We start from the raw sequence: 15,134 nt of genomic DNA on the forward strand, positions 1-15,134 counted from the left end.
TGCATTTTACAAGCCCATTCTTTATTCCAAGACTTATTAAATACTAAATACAGGAGGCTAACTAGGAAGGAACTGCTTTTCAAGCACAGAGCAGAACAAGTTTGTGATTCAGTATTTTCTTCCAAAGCGAGATTCTACCAGGAACCACCCCACACCTACTGCACTATTAAGCAGCAGCAAAGCCAGTCACCAACCCCCTCCCTCCCAATAAAACTCATGAAGGTCACAACCAACGCCAGGCTATCAAATTACCACGTCTGAGAACTCCTTTGGGCTCGTATGATCTCCATTGCATCCCAAGGACTACAACAGCCAATCAGCACTGAAAAACAACGAGAGACTGTGCATCCAAATGCACTGAATCACTGTGCAAGTGAACTCCATGCTGCCTTAATTCCTTATCTAAGCTATCTCACGACCAGCATTACAACTAATACTTCCCTGCAGCTGGGTCTCAGGAGTACTAATTAGATTGCCTGCTGGAGAACAAAACAGAAAATGGCCAAAAGGATCAAGCTTACCAAGCGTTTCGCGTTCACATCAGATCTTGATAAGAGCATTAGAGAAGTTGGCCTGGAAACACTAAGTTGTTTAAAAAGAAAAACACTCGGCCCATTTACTTGTTTTACTCATTACTTAGTTCAGGTAACAGTTCTTTCAGAAGTGAAGTGGTGCTTAGCACACCTCCCAGTACCTGCACCATCAGCCAGTTGTGATGCACGTGTTGAACATTTCCTGTAAAAAGTCAAAAGGAAACAAAGCTACAGAGTGAAATCATGTGAGACGAGGGGAGAAGGCATGCAATTACTGTAAGAGCAGCATAGAAGTAAAATCCATATACAAAGCTCCACTAAATTAGAAGTCATTACTTACTTTTTTTTCCTATCCTTTAAAATACTTCAAGTGCTTCAGGCTAAATAGCTTGTGCTTGCAGGTGAACAGCACTACCTGCTGTGAATTCAACACCTGCTACATTGGTTTCACAAAGCCACATCGGAGCAGCTTTCTGACAAGGCTGGACATCTTCCTGAGGCCTGGTGCCAGTTGTGACCCAACACCCAGAGCCATGGATTTGGGCAGCTAGTGATGATCCAGCTGCAGGTTCAGACTGCAGGTTTTCACCCACTTAACTTTACATACTATTTTGGTAATACGAAGCAGCAGATCTAGAGCCTTCAGGGCCAGTGAGGCAGCTCACTCCTATAGAACAGCAACAGCCTTACTATATATAAAAACCTATTATTTCTCCTTTTCTTTATAGCAGTAAGAGCCACTACATTTAGCTGTACTCACATAAAACCTCCCAAACAAGCAGCATTCTCTCCCTCCACTATATTAAGTATAAGATATCAGAAACTCCTCTCTGCAGCAGGAACTTGCAAATGCTGCAGACTCAGAATAGTTAATCTCACAGAAGACAACAGCTTCCCAATCTGGCACTGTCTTGAATTGCTAGTGTCGTTTCCAGTATCACTAGGGAGCTATAGGAGCCACCTAGGTTGGCCCTCAGTCCAAGGAACCATGGGAGTTGATTTTAGAACATCTTACTAAGTCAGAGGTGTCAGTTCTTTGTCTATCCTTGCATTTCCACTCCTCCACCAGCTCTTCTGCTAGAAGAGACATATCTAAAAGTTGGAAATCAGAGGTAACAACAGAATTTGAATTTGAGAATTGACTCTAACAGCTCTCTCATTCAAGACAGAAACAAGCCAACCCCAATACCGCAAAGAAAATCATGATGGAATAACCATACAATGACAAGAATGAACACTGAGTGCTAGGAGCTAAGATCTGCTTCAGATATTGACAGCTACTAGAGAAATCAAGCATTTATATCCTGTATTTCCTTATACAAGAGTTCAACTCTTACTGAAGAAATTCCATAAGTCATTTAAGTCATCATAAGAAACAAGCACAAACCTACCTACTCAACTGAAACTGGAGCATGACAAGAATACTCTGCAACTCTTCAAGCCTTTTAAATTTCACTTAAAAGAAAAAAAAAAAAAAAATCACTTTGGTAAGAGCACTTGAAGCCCTTTCACGTCTGACTGCTCTCTTCTTTCCCAAGGAAGCACCACAGTGCTGCTAGACAAGCCTCTGCTCAGCAGCTGGGAGGAGAGCCGTTTCAAAAGGCACACAGTCAATAACCATCAGCAGAAAAAGACTTTTTGCTGCAAGGTAATGCAAGAGGCAGCGCAGAGAAGTGTCACAATTCAGGCACTGTCAGTGTCTGTGGCTCTAGACAACACGTGGGGCACCACCTCCTACGCTGACGGTGCAGCCGTGGGCACAGCACAACACTGCCAAGTAGGCTCAGGAAGTATCGACACGGGAAGGCTGTGAGCTAAGGTTACAGGAAGCAGCACGTTCTGTCAGGGCTCTCTCTCCCTGCTCACTATGCATCACCACACCGCAACTTCAGTCACTCAAAGCAAACACAATGTGAAGTATCTTACACACAATGAGGGAATCATTTTATTAGATTATGGAAGACAGCAGCATTACAGTACAAAAAGTTACAAGAGTAGCAGGAAAAAAAAAAAGTGTTTTTGGTTTAAATACTCAGGATTATACTGGGGAACATGAGAAGGATAGTACCCTTTTCTAAACTCCTAACCAGGTTATCAAAATAAGTTCTGAATATTCAGCACAAGTAAAAAAGTTACAACAAACATCATTATAAAATGCTTTAATAAATAGTTTCTTTTCTGAAAGGTTTTTTTTGTTATTTTTTTTTTTAAGAACATGTCAAACAAAAACATACTAAAACAGAAGATCCTGCAAAGCAAATCCTGTGTTCCTGTATAAAATAACTGGTTTCAAAACATTGGTGTTTATATTGTTCATGGGCCAGAGTTGATACTCCCAAGCATCCGCTCCTCTCACTGGCAGGGTAACTAGGGCATGTAGTGTTATGCTTCTTCAGTGATTAAAATAAACGTAGTTTTGCACAGTTCATAGCAATAACAAAGCCTTAACAAAAATCCTAAGCCTTCCCCTACCAATAACCATTTCCAATGAGGTACTCCCACCTTCTGAGTTTGCCAGCCTTTTTCCCTTAGAGCAGAAGATGAATAAAGCACAACAGAAACAAGGTTGAGGAAAATATTGTTCCCTTCATTAGGCCTGTATTTAAACGCAAAAAAAGTAATACCACATGTAATTAACATATTCACAAAAGAAAAAACAATGCCTCCTCGCTATGTTGGTACTGTACAGTAGATGCACCTGTTAGTGTTCTTGAGATGGGCTGAACATGGGGATAAACAAACATTTCTGGATCTATTTACACGTAAGTGGTTATGCTCCTATGTAAATACAAATGACCAACAGATTCCTAACATTGACTGTATTGACATCATTTTCTAGTCTGGACATAATACCAAAAAAAGAGTCTTATAAACTGCCATAAAACCTCCTTTTCTGCAACATAAATTAAAAGGAATGACATGTAAAAAAAAAAGACCAAAATATTTTAAGTTATTAAATCAAATATACAGAGTGATTCATTTAATATGTACATATTTACAAAAAAGCACTTTCACTATTAGAAAATAAACTGTGTCAGTTGGGGAACCTAGAGTTCTCACAATTTTACTATCCATATGGCAGTCTTTGACAGTTGCTATAGAAAAAGTTTCATCTCAAGGCACTTGTCACATGCTTCAATACTGCAATTCTAAAGTAATTGAACAGAAATTAAAAGGCCACTTTTAAACCACAGTTGAAAGATCTCTATAATTTTTTTTTTGTTCCTATTACAAAGTGTGTAAGGCAAATTTGGAGAAAATCTTACAGAAGCTACTAACGTAACAAGTGCAGTGAGCTGCCATTAATAGAGATTCAAAGTCAAGAAAGCAGTTTAAAGTTCACACAATTTCCTCAACCAGGAGGTTTTAAAGCCACCATTAAATTAGAGCAAGTAATAAAAAGAAATACATTCTGTAAACAGTGTACAGTCTTTTGTAATAAACTTTACACATATTGAAAATACAACCTCTCCTCTGCCACACAGCGAGTGTATTATAAGTAAACTTTACAAAAATAGCAACTATCAAAGATTACTCATTTTTTTCATCTGACAGTCATTGAATAATTTATACAAGGCTAAAGAAACAAAATAAATTTTATTTATTATTATTTTTATTTATTTTTTTTTTACGCAAAATAAAGAAACTATGAACATTTGACTCCAGATACTTTTAGTCCTTGATGCAAAGCAGAGATGTCAATTTTTCCCCTCCCCGTAAGGGTAGGATCAGTCTGCCTACATTCCAAACACAGATTAGTCTCTGCTGCCTTCAAAGTTTGATGCATTCACATTTTTTACAGATCTGTTGTCCATTTTGCCTATTTGAAGGGACTTCTTTACTGGACTGCTCTCTGATGCGTCAGATGCCTTTGCGGGCAAAGGCTTTGTGAGTTTGTGAGAGAGGAACTTGTCCATTTCCTCATCTCTTTCCTCCTCTTCATCTTCCTCTTCCTCATACTCTACATACTCCTCCACTGCATCACAAGTTCTTTTTTGAGGAGATATGAAGTTTTTGCATTCGTAACGAATGTCTTTGTTACTGTAAGATCTGTCTATAGGATTTCTGATGGGATTCAAAGGCGCCCACTGGTTATTGGCCCCCTCTTCTCTGGGAGGATGACTTCTTTCTCTCTCTTTTCTTCTCTTCCGAGTCCACCACACACAGATGATTATACAAGTCAGCCACACAACGCTAAATACGGCACAAAGAATTGGAACCAAATAATCTAGAGGGCAAATGAGAAAAAGCCTTGAGTTAATATAGCTGGATAGACAGCACTCGGCAGCTGCAAGAGGAAATCAGTCTAATAGAGAAGGTCTACTCTAGGTTAGTCCAAGGAAGGACTTTTACAATGAAGGCAGATGTCATTACTGCACAACAGTAGATGTTCAAAGGCAGCAGTTCATCTAGAAGTGCTCTTTATTTTTTTTTTTAAACTGGACTCCATCCTGCTTAACAATAAGGGAAAAACACTACATTTGAAATGCTTACTCCTCCTCCTCAATGGGAAAACTGGTTATATAAGCAGGATCTTCAAGTACCTAAGCCAAGTTAGCCCAGAATCTCAGTAAATAACTAAAGGAAAATAAGTCCATCTTCATAAGAGGTAGACTGAAGAGTATTACCCCTCTAATCTGTTTCAGAAGGGGCACCAGCATTTGTATCAGAAATACAAGCCACGTTTTTACTACCAGACAAACTCAAGTCCACAGACATTTTCCACCAAGTTTCCTATCACATATCCCCCCAAAAAATCAGTGTCCAAAACAAAGACCCACATTATTTCTCTGGGAAAAGTTCTGAAGATTCATGCTGGGCATTTTCCCCTCCCCTCACTCAAGCTTTGCTACTAGGACAATACTTCATTTTTGTAAGCAAGGATTCACATATTGTAAGCAGTACCAAGACATCACATGCTTTGCTTTTTGTAGACAGAACTGACCAAACTACCACTCCAGCCTCAGCTCCAACTGTAAATTGTCAGCATTTTCAGAACTGCTTACAGAATAATCTTCAAATGGCTGTACAAACCAATTACTCAACACCACAGTCACACATGCCAACGTTAAAATGTCTTCTGAACATGTTCTTGTGTGATGGTTAAGATCGTACTCTTATCAGTAACTGCTTGTTTCTGCTCATTTTTCCTACACAATTCAATATTGAACTGTAAACATGGGAAGGTGGAGAGGAATTTAAGGAAAGAAGTTCTTCCTTGCCACTTAGAAATAAGGTTAAAAAAGATTCTTAGGCAATGGATAGCCTCCCTAGAGACTCTGTGTAAACATTTTCCTTGAATTAAGTGTTTAAATAATCATCTCCATCTAGACATTTCAGCATCCCTGAGAAACCAGACAAGGACAGAGGGCATTGCATCAATGCTTTAGGTAGGTATATCTCTACCACACTTTTTTAAAACCTAAAGGTAGAATACCAAATCAAAAGACCACAAGAGATCAGGTTACAGTCAACCTCTTCACAACTATTCCAGTTAAAAAATTACGGGCAGTCGGTCAATACTGAGCATAAATAGTGAAATTAAGAGTCTTGGAAACTCTCATAGCTTGTGCTTAAGAGTGAAGCCAACATCTTTCCACTTTCTCCAAGGATCTTTGAATTTCTTTTACACTGGTGGCAAAGTAATCCCATCTCTTTTTTCCCAGGATTTAATGCATAATCAGAAAACTCTGAGATGCTAAACTATGTCAGAATCACAGCTCCATTCTTTATTATCTACACAATTTCTGTTCAAGATCAAAACTTGTTCACTCATTTAGCGGAGATGAGGAAATCGTACATTTGCCAAGGCTTTAACAGATAAAGGAATTCCCCTAAAGGGGTAACACAAAGAAAATGGAACCAGGCAATTTACTCATTGTTTTGACTATGGATAGAAGATCTTCCAGAAGATTGCTGAGGAGATCTAGGAAAGAGTTGGGAAGGTCTCCTACTGATCTAAGGCTTCCATGTGGGGCACCTTAACTGAACTGCTGCCTACCAGGAGTCCTCTTTGTTTCCTCCAGTCACAGCAACTATAGCAAGACATTAGGTGGGACATTTCAGCAGTGGTAACTCCATCATCGTCTTATTTTTAAGACCTCAAAGCTCCAGCTTCTGTAGAGCAGCAGCACTAACAGCTAAGGTTTGGTTAACGTCGGGAACTCAGAACAGATAAGGACACAAGGGACCTCTTGATCTTGTGAAAAATATGCTTAAGCTACAGAAAGGAGTTTGAACTCAGAGCCTAAACAATAGCAACAGTGGGTAAAGAACATTATGACAGATTAGATTAGGTTTAGCCTAGCACACAAACACAGAAACTTGCTTAATGCCTTCCCCTCACTACTAATAGCAATTAAAGAACTTAATATACCATTCCTCCACACTAAGACAGACTAGATGCTGGCAGCAGGGAATAGAGAACATTTTAAAAACACAGGATTAATGCATGGGGAACCTTACCTGATGATGAATTCCCAACAACTATTGTCTCCACTTTGACTTCAGTTACTGCCAACATAACAGTGCTGTTTTGCCGCTTGGTGATTGCGTTCACTATTATATTAGCAGCATTCTGTATGAGACTGTTATCTTGCTCATCTCGATGAGGGACAAAAGACTAAAAGGAAGTAGAGAAAAGGTGAAAATAGAATTACTGCAGTTATTTAGACAGAGAATTCTAATTTTTTAAATTCAGCTACATCTTAGTTGATATCCGTGGGCTGGATTTACCTGACAGAAGTTACGAAGAGTAACCTTAAAGCATTCTGTAGCTCCAGCATGGATGGTTTGATATGAACTGCAGAGGCAGTGTCAGGCTTGACAGGTAGCACACCCTGTTACTAATATCTAGCACCCCTCAAAAGGCAGCTGACTTCCATGTTCCTTACACTGCTCAGCTAAATTTAGTCATAACTCAAAGCACTTCAAGACATGTGGATTATCTAGATAGAAGCCCAGACTAATAACAGTCTGCTCTATTTATACCATACAGTTTACTTCTTGCATCATCACTCAGCGTGTTCTTTACAGCACTGGTAGAGACACACTCCAGCTTCTGCCTGGATAAGCACTACCATGAAAACTATTTACTTGGAAAACAAGGCATAAGCAAGCACTATGAGCCTGGGCTAGAAATGCCTCTAAAGCAAGCATTTAGCTCAGTAGAGCAACAATCACTTTCACACATCTAGCTTGCACCGTTTTTTAAACTTAAAACATTTAATGAATATCCTGCAGTACCCATACTAGATGCATAGCACCAACTTCTTCACACTGACAAGATCCAAATCCAGCTACCTGCAACTGCATCTTCACTGATGATATTAGTAGAAACCTGTTCACTAATACACGCTGAATTAGTCCAAGACAGCTGCACAGATAACACAGTAGGCTTCTGTCATTCATGAAGCTTGCGCTTCACCTATCCAGCAGTATAGGAGATTCCGTGAGATCAAAGTCACTGTACAGTCAGCCTAAGCCAAAAACTGCAGTATCCTCATTGAAGTGAAAGCAGTAACCTCTTCTGTGGCTCAAACTAACACAAAGACATTTGTGTACATGCGCGCACACACACACACACACCCCCCTCATACTTACAATAGCAACTTCTACTGCATTCTCTGTGGAATATGACAGATCACATAATATTATCAGAGTTCTGTCCCTGGAAACAGATCTAGTAACTGGTAAATACCGAATTTCTGAACAGATATTTTCAGTTGTAGTGCCCTGTTAGAAGAAACAGATTGTAGGAGTTCAGTTCAAAAACATAAAAGTAAACACCTTCAGAGTTTTTGCAGTTACTGAGATCTGATGAAAGAAGAAAAGAGGGCAGCAAAGTAAGAAACAGCCCTGGAACGAAGGGTAAGAAGCTGAGCTTGTAATGACTACCCTAGTATAGACCAAGGCAGGCTCAGACTGTAAGAGACAACTTCTTTGAAACTTAAAAGACAAAGTATTTGGTATAAATCTTAACTTTTCCTTGCCCTTTAAACAAACAGTTTATATCAACAGAAGAGTCTAAAAATAAAATTTGCAAGTAACTGCAAGGAGTTGTGTTAGAAACATTAATCTTCTATGTCTTAACATGGAATATATCTCTACATATATTGCCATTCTTCATTAATAATTCTGTTCTCACCTGTGGGACTTTGTTTCCATTAAAAATTAAAGTAATCCTAGCACAGTCATTGTCCAAGTACCCAGAATTAGGTAGACACTTGATATTAGGAGGCAGAGGTTCAGAGGCACTGCATTCTCCCCACTCAGTGCACGGTGGATGGAAACATTTCATGTACTTCTCTTGGCATTCTTGACCCATGGGACATTGGTAATTTGAATTATCCCAAAGTTTGTGTAACAGACAAGGTTTTGTCCCACACCACACCTGAAAATAAAGAACGAAAGTACTGTCACACATAATTGCTCTTACACATCAAATCAAAATAAGCAATTTGCATGAAAAGGTCACGACCTACTGCTGATTGTAAAAAAATCACCTTTCTACAATGTTACAGTCTTAGTAGCAGACAGAATTGCTTGAAAATAGGAACATCTTGTATTGACTGAAGTGTAAACTGAGCAAAGGTTACCCAAGACACTGATGACACTGAAGGACTTGCAGATTAATGTCTCATCATTCTGAACTTCTAATACTTTTTCTGAACCAAGGAAGTTGCACTCACTACACCGCTTTTACTTATTCCTCAAAGCTGCACGCTGCCTCCTGGTACACATCTTCAAGACTCCCTTCACATCAGTAAGTACTTCTGCAGCTGTAGTTACAGCCATGCACTGCTTTCTTTAGAAGAAAGCTTCAAACTCCCAATATCATAAAGAGTCTAAAAATGCACGCTAAATAATTAAGTGCAAGTTATTTCTTTGCCTACAGGGCATACCTACTTAAACTAATACAAAGGCAGAGCAGATCTGTGAAAGCCAGCAGTTTTCAAACTAGTGCTTCCAGTGAAACGTGAAACATCCAGTAGAGGCAATGACATCAAGTACTGTTAGTTCTTATCTTGAGCCACCCACCTAGCCTTACAACTTGTAAAGCACAAGTCATGTCTCTCCCCAGCTGTGATGTAAAGCTGCACAGCAACCACAAATCCACTAAGATACACTATCACAGCACAGCTGAAAGTCCTTAAGTATACACGCTAACACATTCTATCTGCACCTAGGCTAACCATATTTCTTCCAATATATTATCCATAATACACAAACATTGCAATTTGTCAATTCATAAAGGCAAATATCATCCACTAAGGAAGCTGTCCTTTACTTTGGCATTAGCATTTCACAGAATTAGAAGCTCTAACACCACTTTCAAGTATTTGGCAGAGAAGTTTATCATCAAGGATCATTATTCCTTTACAATTCCTAATTATTTTTCTGCAAGGTAGCTATCTGCTTCTAGAGAGTTTCTTATGGCAGGCAGAGAACAGAATAAAAGCTTGCCATTATAAAGGCAAGCCCATAAATGTTTCTACAAGAAGTCAGTGGACATTCAAAAATAAGGCTGTTTTGAGGGTGACCCATGCCAGAACCTAGACTGAAAAAAAGAGACCAAACTATGTATGAAAATTAAGTACATTTCAGTCAGAATGACTTTAAAAAAATAGGTCAAAATACCTACCTTGGTGCAGTCAATACGGCCGTCCAAACAGTGGCAGCTGTTGCATTCTTGATCCCACCTGCTGCCATGAGGAAAGGTCATTCCTTTAAGCCAGCAAGGCTTTCCAATTCCAATCACTAAATAAGAAATATACAGACACTTCAGAGTTACTGAAGCTTTACACATTTTAAGAAAGCCTACTTTTGCTGCTGTTCCTTATACATCAGACTACTACACATGAATTCTATACTAACTGCATTGTATACAGCTGTGTTTTGGGTAAAGGTTAATAGTAGATATAGGAATACCTTCTTGACACCTAGGACCAACTCTTCCGGGAGGACAAGTGCATCGGTATCCGTTGATTTCATCTATACAAGTGGCACCATATCCACAAGGGGAAGACTGGCATTCATCAATATCTAGATAGAAAATAGGTACAACTCAATGGCAAGAACATAGAGCACTATAATTAAATGATTGCAATTAGATGTTTACCATGATGTAATCTGACAACACTGGGTCTTCCAACATACAAAAGACAGCTTGGCTGTCCTAACTGGGCAGCACTACCATTTCAGCTGTAACCTCTTAGCAGCCTCTAACAGATTTATTTTATTTCCATCCTAACTGAAGCCCCTTTGAAAAAAACAGCACTCAAGTCATCCACTGACTTAACTCAGAGTAGGAGTACTGGACAACTGAAGGTGGAAATGTCTTCTTTATATTCAGCTTGTGTCAGAACAGTGTGGGACTTAAGCCCTAGAGTTTGCTATTTAGACTTCACAGAAAAGCACACGCTTTCATCAAGTTACATAGCAAGAACTGAACAATCAGTTGGCTTGAAAGTGCCACCTGATTAGGGTTGAAATAACCCTAATCCACTGTAAGAAGGAAGAATAATGTAGAGCTTAGTTTGTGACGGACATTTCATACAACATCTTAAGTATGAAATGAGTAGACATTTATGTTATTTTTACAGACAGACTACCATTCAAAGATTCAGAGGCTTAGACCTGGAAGTCTATCAAAAAAGGTGAGGGAAGCACTGTTCTTTCAGATGCAGAACACTGGGGAATTGAGCAAAACTAAATTTATGCAAATGCCTACCAAAGGTAACAAACAAACCTGTCAAGCTCTGATCCATAGGGCCCAGCTGTTTCATTGCTGATCATCACCAATTCCTCCCAAAACATCTTCCAAAGGTTCCACAGAATCATTTAGGTTGGAAAAGAACCTTAGGATCATCAAGTCCAACCATCAACCCAAACGAAACAACATTCCTTAGGCGTCAGATCCACATCTCATGTACTTCCAGGGATGAGGGCTCCACTTCCTTAGGAAGATTAATGCCTAACCACACTTTCCAAGAAGAAATTCTTCTTCATATCTAATCTACAGAAGCTTCTTCTCTTCAAGCTATATTGGTTTAGGGCCATCTAAACAGCTGTTAATTCTGTTAGTCTTACCAGCTCTCTATAAAAGGCATTTTTGTCAGGTCTACTCCTTTCATCTATATACCAAACAAGGGAAAAAGTCAGCAAGCCCATTACAGATACACAGTATTTGTCTTTGAGTAGTCCTCTCCATTTCACATCTGAGGACAGACAGTTCAATCTCTCAATGGGCATCTGGATGTAGATACACATGTGATTACAAGCCATATCTGGTTCTTTATCCAGAGATCAGCAAGTCAAATCTACTGCCGTAAGTGCTGTAATTACCTACTGACTAGAGGTATCAGGTCATGGACTGTCTGGCAGAATGAGGATATAATCTCTATCTAAACACACAACATTGCACTGCTTGAGAAGCAGGACCAAGACAAAGAGCAAAGTTTGATCTTCCAAAGAGGTAAACCTGTGCATATACATGTCTATGACAATTAGGTCAAAATGGTAGTATTCAATTAAAAAACATTTGTCCACAATAATTAAGAGCAGTCTTTGTTTTTCCCTTTTCAAGTTTCTGTCCTTCAGGTTAATAGCTAGTTTTGTTTTATAGCTTCAAAAGATCTCTGCAAGAAATGTGATAAAAACGTTGTGCTCTATTAGCTGCATGTTATTCATATGCCACCACTACACCCCTCATATTTTCATTTGTTTATGATGTCCCAGTGGATCTTAGTTTCTAACATCAAATAGTACACTTACTGCATTATCTTTTAATTAGTTCTTTTGATAAGCAACTTAATTATACTTTCTATGACCCTTCAGAAATGCATGGCAAAAAGCAGCAACTTAGTCTTTGAGTATAATTTAAGTCAAGTCACTTCTACACTATTAAATACAATAAAGAAAGGAACAGAAACTACCTTTGCTTGCAAGGTGAGTACCAGTGCCTGACTGACTCAGCTTCTGTTATTTGGAATTCAGCTGACCAAATGCAAAAGAGTCAGTCTTCTTTCTGACTTGTGTGCCAGAATGGTACCCCTTTCAAATCTTTGCCTATATAGGTGCTTTACTTACTAATTCTGCAGTCAGGGCCTGCAAATCCAGGTGCACATTCACATCGAAACCAATTCACACCATCAACACAGATGCCTCCGTTGTAACTGTAAAAATAATAAATCATCGCAGAGGTTCTCAGAGTTCACTCACAACTCTAAAGATGAGCAAAAATCAGTTTCCTTACACAGCCTGTTCAAACAAATCCTTCCTATTGGCCCAATTTATGGCACTTTCTCACTATTCAACAAAATAAGTCCTTGCTAATGTATAATACTAGCTTTAAAACTTCATTGAACTGTACTGTTTCATTGGCATGTAATTAAAGCTTTGTTAATTAAGCCTTCTGCTACTGTTCGGGGGACAAACCTATTCCATCAGTAGACAGAGCACACTTTTAGATAAACATATTGCTCAGTAACAGCAACACCCACAAAAGCACTGTTGGAAGTTCATCAATAGAGCATTACAAATCTAACACAAAGGAAGCCTGAGCTTTCACAATTTACAGTACATAAAGAGCAGCTTGCTGCAGAAGTAGAAAACATCAATAATGTAGACAGCTTGCTTAATCTACATCAGTATTTTTCCCTTTCAAAAATACATGAGAACTTTTGTATTTAGAATACCCCCAAAGTATACCTCCCTCCAAAAAACCTTAAAACTTTATACAGAAGACTCAATTTAACCGGATGTTTCTACATTCCTCTAGAACTATTTATTGTAAACTTAACAGGTTTTGATTATTTCTCATTCTGAACTCAAGAGTAAATACTTGAAATCTTGTCAAGTCTGACTCATTTCATATTATAGTAAGTCAGTCACCAGTCAGTTCTGGCATGGAAACTACAACAAAATATTTTCTGTTCATACACAAGTCAACACAGCATCGCTCTGGGGGCTTTGCTACTGTCAAGGAATAGAAGAATATGACAATTATTTTTGGACTTGCACAAAGGTTGGTTTCATTTTTTTAGATTAGAAATAGTTCTAATCTGGAGTTGAAATCTGTATTCCTGTATTTAGATTTATTTTCACAATAGGCATAGAAGTGGAATCCTGCTACTTACCATGGATGAGGGTTGCAGTCGTTGGTATCTATAAAAAAGACAGACCAATGTAACTTTTCTGGTGTATTTATTTGGAGGGTACAACATTAAGTTTAAGAGAAAGAAAGCTAAGAAATTTCCCTCCTCACACACTTGTAAAGAAAATTTAATTAGACCTAAAAGACTGAAGAAATACTTTCAGAATACTGAAAATAGTGACAAATGGAATGTCTTACAGTAATCCTGATATATCAGCAGTACAAACTGATATGCAGCATAATGTCAATATAGAAATAAAACAGGGGTATTGGTTGTATTGACAGTGCCTAAAACAAACATCCTGTAAATGCTTTCTGAAAGATGACTGCAACTTTGGTACTTCATATATATATGTGCAAAATGCCAGACCTCTTAAGTGTATCTTTCACACCACGAAGAATTTGCAGGTCAGTTGCAGGCCTTACTCCACCTAACCACTTCATTGTGTAGGTACACCAAAATAGTTAACTGCTAGCCTAAGAGAAATAGCTGCAAATTCTGGAATATGCACTACCATCTTATTTTCCCACATACTTCTCATCATTAAAACTAACACACAGAGCAAAACAGTCCCCATAGATACATATTCCTGAAGATTGTTTTTCTGTAAGAGGCTGAAAGACTGACTATGGCAGGGAGCTGAGAAGAAGAAACATGACAAGTTCTTCATTCATTAGTCAAGGCATCATCTTCCCATCTACTTCCCACCCTGAATGATTCAGATATTTTGGCACTTGAACACTATAAGCTTGCTCTGTTTCAATTAACAGCTCTGTGCTAGACACTCCTAGTAGCTCAAGGGAATAAAGGAGAGAAGCCTTACTCTGTGTGCATGTACGTCCTTCCCATCCTTCTTTGCAGATACAAGAAAAGGAGTCTCCACTGCCAACACATGTTCCACCATTCATGCAAGGGTTTGGTATACAGCTGCTGTTTTTAGCTTTGAAAACAGAAAACGTATCTATTCAGCACAAGTAAGACACTGATCATCTGGATATGTCAAAATACCTGAATAGTATTTGAATTGGCACCAGCAGATTCCAGTGCCATGTATCTGTCACCTACCTCCATGATCAATTGCTTGAGGTTTATGAAATAAAACGTACCACGCAGACTGAATTTTACTCCCATAAAAAATATTGGCAGTAATGCCCTGCAGAATGCAACAACCCTGCAAATTACCTAGGAAGAACTCTTTCTGTTTTATCTTTCCTGTACGTGTGCTTGTATGTAGTTTTCCCTTGTTCACTAGGAGATCTGCATTATGAACTTCAGGCAAAGCTGAGGACTAAGTTCCCTAAAGTTTTTTGACTTTTTATTTAGAGTCTCTAAAGACACGAGTCCAAGTGCTCCAAATTGCTGAGGAGCTACAGAAAAGACCACGTGAACCCATCACGAGATGAGTTTCCAGACTTCAGTATCTTGTGTCAAGTGACACAAACAG

At 38.8% G+C, this 15,134-nt stretch overlaps 1 protein-coding gene across 1 annotated transcript in view; it reads right to left on the reverse strand.

The window, feature by feature from the left end:
- Nucleotides 1-4,288: 4,288 nt before the first annotated feature.
- The window catches only part of JAG2 (jagged canonical Notch ligand 2), a gene marked incomplete at both ends in the record, with an annotated part of 58,112 nt that continues 47,266 nt past the window's right edge, over nt 4,289-15,134 (reverse strand). The window contains 9 exons of the mRNA XM_079537348.1: nt 4,289-4,761; nt 6,999-7,155; nt 8,136-8,267; nt 8,680-8,925; nt 10,177-10,292; nt 10,464-10,577; nt 12,624-12,709; nt 13,673-13,700; nt 14,514-14,630. Coding sequence (XP_079393474.1) covers nt 4,289-4,761; nt 6,999-7,155; nt 8,136-8,267; nt 8,680-8,925; nt 10,177-10,292; nt 10,464-10,577; nt 12,624-12,709; nt 13,673-13,700; nt 14,514-14,630 — 1,469 coding nt within the window. The remainder of the gene's footprint in view (nt 4,762-6,998; nt 7,156-8,135; nt 8,268-8,679; nt 8,926-10,176; nt 10,293-10,463; nt 10,578-12,623; nt 12,710-13,672; nt 13,701-14,513; nt 14,631-15,134) is intronic.

This window comes from Tetrao urogallus (assembly GCF_951394365.1).
Source record: "Tetrao urogallus genome assembly, chromosome: 6".
Lineage (NCBI taxonomy): Eukaryota > Metazoa > Chordata > Aves > Galliformes > Phasianidae > Tetrao > Tetrao urogallus.